The sequence below is a fragment of the Amyelois transitella genome, chromosome 6 (assembly GCF_032362555.1).
Source record: "Amyelois transitella isolate CPQ chromosome 6, ilAmyTran1.1, whole genome shotgun sequence".
Classification (NCBI taxonomy): Eukaryota; Metazoa; Arthropoda; class Insecta; order Lepidoptera; family Pyralidae; genus Amyelois; species Amyelois transitella.
This window is the reverse complement of record NC_083509.1, coordinates 2,668,927-2,677,200: the sequence shown is the minus strand read 5'-3', so window position 1 is coordinate 2,677,200 and position 8,274 is coordinate 2,668,927. Positions and strand designations below refer to the sequence as shown.

Here is an 8,274-nt window from a genome sequence, read left to right as displayed (position 1 = left end):
GTTAATTAATCTCGTGTGGTTCCCGTCAATTTAAAATAGGACGAATTCTTCTTATAAACATGGGATTTTTATTGTAAGCGATGGGCTAGCAACCTGTCACTATTTGAATCAGTTTACCTCACAAGGGATATAGACGTGATTATATATGCAAATAAGGCAAGAACCTAGATAGGCTAAACTGTAAATTAGGATAGTTACATTTTTAAAATTTCATCTCAATTTTAAAAATATAAAACTATAAATTGTACGTCATGAGACAGACAATATAAATTGAAGGAAAATTATTTAATTTTCAAATGCCATCTGAGTGTTTTGTTTTTTTTTTCTTTATTCTATAGCTGCCTGTGATTTTTCATTTTTCACACCACTTACCACTAAACTGCAAATTCAACAATTCTTATTGATATAAATTGTCATGCATTATTTTAATTGGATTCGAAAGAAAATTGATATGCCCTTTCGTGATGAGTCACTGACTCGTCACGTAGTCCAGGTCGCACTTGGTGACGTTCACATGTGAACTTCTAGAGGCGTGGACACTGAAAAATTTTTGGATGTTTTCCGTCTGACACCAATTTCGTTTGACCCTCTAGAGTAAAATTAGTTTTTGTTCTTCTGCAATGTTATGAGAAATTATTAAAGTTAATAGAAGTTAAAAGTGCTGATTCAAATACATATTTTTAAACATTTTTGTTTAAAATAGGCGATGGGCTAGCAACCTGTCACTATTTAGATCTCAATTCTATCATTAAGCCAAATAGCTGAACGTGGCCGATCAGTCTTTTCAAGACTGTTGGCTCTGTCTACCCCACAAGGGATATAGACGTGACCATATGTATGTATGTATATAATAAATCCATACAGCTGAACGTGGCCTTTCAGTCTTTTCAATACTTTAGCTCTCTCTACCACGCAAGGGATATAAACGTGACTGTATATATGTATCAATTTTTGTGATTCGCCTCCATTTTTTATTTACTAAGAAGAAGATGATATGTGCCGTGTAGTTCCCGGCACCAATAGAAAAAATAATAGGACCACTCCAACTCTTTCCTATGGATGTCGTAAAAGGCGACTGAGGGATAGGCTTATAAACTTGAGATTCTTCTTTTAGGCGACGGGCTAGCAACCTGTCACTTTATATGATATCTCAATTCTATCATAAAGCCAAATAGCTGAACGTGGCCTATCAGTATTTTCAAGACTGTTGGCTCTGTCTACCCCGCAAGGGAATATAGACGTGATTATATTTATGTATGTATGTAGTACGATGATAGGCGCCAATGGGATCATAGCAAATTTTGCAATCACGCAAAATAAATGCACTCGGGCGACCATAACCTTATTATTTTTGACGATGAAACCTGTTCACAGCTGTTGGGGCAGCATTGTTTCTTCCAAATATTTCACAACTGTCGATCTTTTTAAATTACAGTCTTCTACTCGTATGGTGCATGTATCTTGCCCACATTAACCTCACACACCATTGATATGTTATCTCCTACTAATATATTATAAAAATGCGAAAGTTTCTAAGTAGGTTTGTCAGTATGAATGTTTGTTACACTTTCACGCAAAAAAATACTGAACCGATTACAATGGAATTTGGTATGTAGGTAGCTGAAAGATTGATAGGGTTTCCATGCGGACGAAGTCGCGGGCGGCCACTAGTACCTAATACGAGTAATTTCTGGTAGTAGTGTGATTCCTGGCAATTTCGAATTAGACTACTCCATCTATTTCTCATGGATGTCTTAAAAAGTGATAACTAGAATAAGCGCTTTCATCTAGTAATTTTTACCATGATACCTGCCAAAGTTAAAGTATTCAACTTGGATTTTCTTCTAACTGATCTAAATCATCACAATCATCAATATGATATAGATGTAATACTCATGATTGTATAATGTGCTGACAACATAATGTTTAATCATTGACATGGTAATTAAGTAATGGATGCATTTTACTATATACACAATTACATATATCAAGTCTATATCTCTTGCGGGGCAGACAGAACCAACAGTCTTGAAAAGATGAATGAGATTGAAGCACATTCAGCTGTTTGGCTTAATAATAGAATTGAGATTCAAATATTGACAGGTTGCTAGCCCATCGCCTAATAGAAAAATCCCAAGTTTAAAAGCCTATCCCTTGGACTACTCCATCTCTTACCCATGGATGTCGTAAAAGGCGACTAAGGGAAAGACAAGGGGGGTATAGACGTGATTATATGTATGTTTTGACTAGTCTTTTTAGGGTCTACTGGGAATGAAGACGTGACGGACAGAACGTATAAAAAAATAGTTTACCACGATGGCACTTCAAATAAGAAGACAAATTTGATATTCGTGGAAGTCGTTAAGCTATAACAATTAACTAATACTTAGATTTAAGCTACTGATCGATTTGAAGATGACTCGAGTTTTCCTCTGAATGATATCTGACTAACTGAGTTAAAGTTATTTACGATATGTGTAATGTATATGTGTATTATAATGACCGCGCCTTAATCTACATAGCGTAGTATAACAGTTCTTAATTTCTTTGTGATATACATACATACCTATAATCACGTCTTTATCCCTTGCGGGGTAGACAGAGCCAACAGTGAAAAGTCTGATTGGCCACGTTCAGCTGTTTGGCTTAATGATAGATTGATATGACTTTGCGATATGACTCATCGATTTTAAGGTACTTAATGTAAGGGCATTTTTTTGGACTTCTTCTCAATTTTCATGTGCCGTGTGGTTACCAGCATAAATAGAAAAAATAATAGGACCACTTCATCTCTCTCTTTCCCATGGATGTCGTTAAAGGCGACTAATTCTTCTTTTAGTATGCAGAGATCGTGGCAAGTGGAAAGAGGTAGTCTCTGCCTACCCCTCCGGGAAAGAGGCGTGATTTTATGTATGTATGTATGTAATTCTTCTTTTAGGCGACGGGCTAGCAACCAGTCACTTTATAAGAATCTCAATTTTATCATTAAGCCAAACAGCTGAACGTGGCCTATTAGTATTTTCAAAACTGTTAGTTCTGTCTACCCCGCAAGGGATATAGACGTGATTATATGTGTGTATGTATTTCATGAGAGAGTCCGTGATCAAACTGTAGTGTCCGACCAAAAAAGCGAAATGCACAAAGATGCGCAAGTTCCAATCCTAATTCATGCCTCAGCCATGTCGGTACATAGGCTTAACAATTAAACCGGCCGGCAATTTAAATTGTGTATTAAATTCAAACACAGGCTATTTTTTTGTCAAAATTTCCAATATTTATTCTCAATATAAGTATTATATACTGAAACGGCACTCCAGACTAAAACTAGTTCATTATAAATAGAAATCCAGGTAAGGCTTGTTTCAACGACCTTGCACTTATCCTGAGGAACTTGAATGTCCACTTGTGTTTACTAAAATACACACTGGATGATTTGATGCCATCATTATTTACAGAAAAGCCTACCTTACCTTTCTTATAAAATATGCCTTGCAATCCAGACTTATATGACACAGAATAAAATAATTTATTTTATTTGTAACGAATAAAATAAAAACAAAAAGTGTTTCATTAAATTTTACACAAATAAAATATTTTAAATGTAACATATACTACCTTCTTTCATTCATATGTCACATGAACTTTATTTATAATTGAAAATTCCCGCAAAACTAAAGCCAGTTAAACTTATTTTCGAAAAACAATATAAAGTTTGATCATAATCATTAATCTTTTTATAATATCTATTGCACGATGCACCGCGAGGTCATTGCCCTATAGACTGCAGTGTAAGCGCATTTCGCATTATGAAACATGACGCTGTTTTCATTAACATTGTGAGAACATGTGTCAACTAAATAGGCACATTTTTTTGTACATATATATATGGTCACGTCTTTATCCCTTACGGGGTAAACAGAGCCATTAGAGGTTATCACCAAACGTCGCTGAAATATTGCAATAGTATCGAATATTTTTTACAAACATTGAGCTTGCATCTAGGATGTGATTTCATGACTTGTAATATGGAATAACAATAAAATTTTGGTTGTCAAAACATCCATTTTAATTTACCTATTTTATCATCATCAAAAGATTTCTGACAGTAGAACATGATATTAAAAACCGAACTCAAAAATTGGAAAAGAACGTTGAAAATAATTTTTTGTCTTCAAAAAGATGATCTTTTAAAAAAAACAAGTGAGATAAAACAATATAACAATATAATGCAAGACGTAAGTAATACATATCATGAATAATAACGATAATAATCTATCTTTTATACCACCTCTGTAATGTTTAATAATACAGGTTCTGCTGAAAATAACGCCCAATTATTTAATAGTACCGCAGACATTTACAAAACTGACTGTACTCCAACACAACAACTCACCCTTGAGAAAATTTTCATAAAAAACAATAGACGAAAAACGATTTCCCAACTCCATTGTCCAAATCGCACCCCGTCGTAGGTCACCGAGTCATAGTTAAAGCGGAGCAGCGCGCGCGCATCATTGAGTGATCCGTCATGGCTGCGCGCGCATGCGTCCTACTGCTGCTGGCAGCGGCTGCCGCAGCCCGCGACTGCATAGAACTAACTCTCCCCCCAAAAAGCATCCTCACAGAATCCATCTTAAATGGCACTATCCTTAAGTTTACCGCGAAAAACCAAACCGTATACGAATATCCTAAAGTTGACGTTTTAAAACTCATGAATCGATTCCCGAAAGTGGTGGTTCCTAGAAACGGAACTAGTGAGCAGTGCAGGATAGACAGCCAGCTTTTCCTGGATGGCCTGGAACGCCTGGAGCTTTGGGCGCTGAAAAGTAATTTTTTGTTGTTATTTATTTCGTGATAAGTGCCCATGTGGGTATTATGTTTGCGCGTTGTTTGTGTTTTGAGAATGTGAGTGAAGCTTTGTATTTTTTTTTAGTGATTAAGGAAATTGTAAATTGAATGTACGCCTTTTTCTTGAATCTTCTGGACAAAGCGTATATTCGCTAGGGTAGGTAAATAATAGCAATCATTTTACAAGAGACGGAGATACACGATAATACATAAATCACAGATACATTAATGATTTATGTTGAATCTCTCCTTCTATCATCAGTTCCCAGTGGCTTTATTTGATGTTCTTTGAACCCCAAGTTCCTGTTTTATTGATCCTTAATAACTGTTACACGAGTTTTGATTGATTTGGAAAGGATTTTCCCAGTTTTGACTGCCTCACAACCCTTCTTTTAGGAATCACTATGCATTTCTCCAGGTAATTGTTTTACTATATATAGTATTCATATTATATTTTTTTTGCTTCAATTCTATTCTTCAAACTAGGCTTACTTCAAAAAGACAGCTAATACAATCCTTATTATGACAGAAAAAAATTGTTGACACCCTGCTATATATAAAAGGCTGCTGGAACCCACATAGTTCATCCGGTGAAGTCAATATATTTTATTCATATCTTAAATATTTTTTCTTAAAGCGATAAGAAATTAAAGAGACACAAGTTTCCGAAAATAATTATGTCCTTAAAACACAAATTAATCAAATAGCTATGATATCACAATCAAAATCACTTTATTAAAGAATATGGTGATGTTATAAATAATGTTGATTCGGTCCATTCATATTCTTCCAGATATATAGGCCATATCACTCAACATTTATAAAAAAAAACTACTCGGCTCATTGAATTTAATGCCCTTAGATTTCTGTAAGTCGCCAATTGTCTCCTAAATATAATAAAACATAACCTTACAAGCAAAAAAATTTCATCAAAGTTATATTATTCTTTATCATATTAAAAAACCAATCGAACTAAGCACATCCACTTTTTCCAATAAAATTTGCCTTCGTTGCAAAATTAATTTACATATTTTTTTAATACATTCAAAATAAAATAGGAATTTCCAAGACATTTCTCACGTTACTTTGACAAAATAACGCTTCTCTCTCTTTCTCTCTCTCTCTTCTTTCCACTTGCCACGATTCCTTACTCTTCTCTTGAATCTCAATTCTATCATTAAGCCAAATGACTAAACGTGGCCGATCAGTCTTTTCAAGACTGTTGGCTCTGTCTACCCCGCAAGGGATATAGACGTGACCATATGTATGTATGTACGATTCCTTACATACGCTTCATCCACATTCATAACTCTTTTCATGCCATCTTCTCGGTTTCGGGTACCAGACCTTTCGCTTAGTGTACAATTACAATTTTAAAAAATACCAATAAGTATTACGGTGCTGTACGGTGTATTAAGTGCTGTGTGGTTCCCGGGTGCTATGTGGTTCCCGGCACCATTAGCAAAAGAAAAGGACCACTCCATCTCTTTCCCATGGATGTCGTAAAAGGCGACTAAGGGATAGGCTCACAAACTTGGGATTCTTCTTTTAGGCGACAGGCTAGCACTCTGTCACTAGCTGTAACAGCTGAACGTGGCCTATCAGTCTTTTTAAAACTGTTGGCTCTGTCTACCCCGCAAGGGATATAGACGTGATTATATGTATGTATGTAGTATTACGGTTTACTGGTAGATAATGCTTCTAGCATTAAATTCTCCCATTGTTCCAAACATTTGTGTTTTGTATGATAAAGTTTAAATAAATAAATAAGTATTATACACCTGTAAGTGTTTTGTAAATCGAACCTCCATCCAGCCAGGATCAAAGCATCTGATTAAATATTGAAGTTCGAAAATCGACTTTTGGCTCAAATTTTATTAGTCTAAGCAAACATATTAAGTACATATTTGTACCGGCCAAAGCTAATCATTACGGGGGTGTACCCGAGATTTTAATTCTCGATGTTATTACCAAGAACTTTGTAGTTAATATTTACATGATGAATTATTTTTATGTGCTTCCAAAGCAAGTAAATTTGCACACTATAAATAATGTCGCGTCTATTGAGGAAAAGATAATAGATTTATTGCACCACTAAGAAGTTTTTCCCCGAAGCTTTGTACTAGCGTGTAGTTTTCTTAAATTTGAAGTAAATTTACTACCTACTATTTTTTTTTATTCAGCGCGTAATTTTTACAAAATTTATAACGCGACATCGACTATGCTTTTAGCTATCAATATTTTGTTGTAAGAATTTTCTGATTGATTTCTTCTTATTTCCTTCTAAACTATAAACATAAATATATATAATATAATATATTTCAACATAAACCCGCGTCAAAATTATAACCTTTATACCATCGGAAATTAAACATAATTGAATATCTCAAAACTACTTTTTTCTTGAAGTCGGTAATGCTTCAAAGTAGCTAGTAGTAAACAGTGTTGAAGCAACTGTGTAGGAAGATGCTATCTACCAGCGTGTTTAGATAAAGATGCCGGGTACACTATTATTACTTTATCAACAACGCATAATTAAAACATATTTGATTAAAAAAAGATACTCGTGCATGAGGCAACTGGATTTGTAACTGTGATCCAGCGTGGGTTAAGGCATTGCGTACGTTTATAAGTCTAGGATCACATTCCATCACCTTCCTTCAGAAAGGTGAGAACAAAACAAGAACTTATGTTTATTTAAAAGATATATATAATTCTATGAAATACTTTACAAGTGACAAATTTACTTTATAATTACTTAAATGTAAAAAAAAACTGATTACAAAAAAAAATATTATGCCACATTGAACAATCGTTTCTATTAACAGCTTATTCAAAACTAATCTATTTCATTGACGTAGAAAGTTTCAAAAACTACGTCAGACAGTGTAATAGTATTTTTAATGATTTGTTATTGTACTAAATGAACATAATATTAGGAACTCCCCAAATATTTGTAACCGCTTAAAAAACGTGGATGCTATTGACACATATTTTGTGAACTAATTTTGATCGAGTAATTTGCAAATCGATTTTGACGATGAGCAATTTTGTAATATCGTCATCAGTTTTCTAAATGGCTAGTCATTATTGCTTGTCTGGTCGTCGCATGCGCATGTTTCAAACAAATTGTTCAGTGTGGTCCCCGGCACTAAAGAATAAGATTACTCCATCACTTTCCCATAGATGTCGTAAAAGGAGACTAAGGGATAGGCTATTAGCTGAACTAGACATTATTTTTGTAGGCAATGGGCTAGCAACCTGTCCCTATTCGTATCTTAATTCCGTTATATAAAGCCGTACAGCTGAACGTGGCCTATCAGTCTTTTCAAGACTGTTAGCTCTGTCTGCCCCGCAAGGGATATAGACGTGATTATATGTATGTATGTTACATAGATCAATGAACTCAAATCGTATGAATAAATG

At 34.6% G+C, this 8,274-nt stretch overlaps 1 protein-coding gene across 1 annotated transcript in view; it reads left to right on the top strand.

Annotated features, from left to right (window-relative positions):
- The first annotated feature begins 4,524 nt into the window (after window positions 1-4,524).
- Window positions 4,525-8,274, top strand: part of LOC106134577 (nose resistant to fluoxetine protein 6) — a 28,792-nt gene continuing 25,042 nt past the window's right edge. The window contains exon 1 of the mRNA XM_013334665.2: window positions 4,525-4,826. Within this exon, the coding sequence (XP_013190119.2) occupies window positions 4,529-4,826 (298 nt within the window). The 5' untranslated portion in view covers window positions 4,525-4,528. The remainder of the gene's footprint in view (window positions 4,827-8,274) is intronic.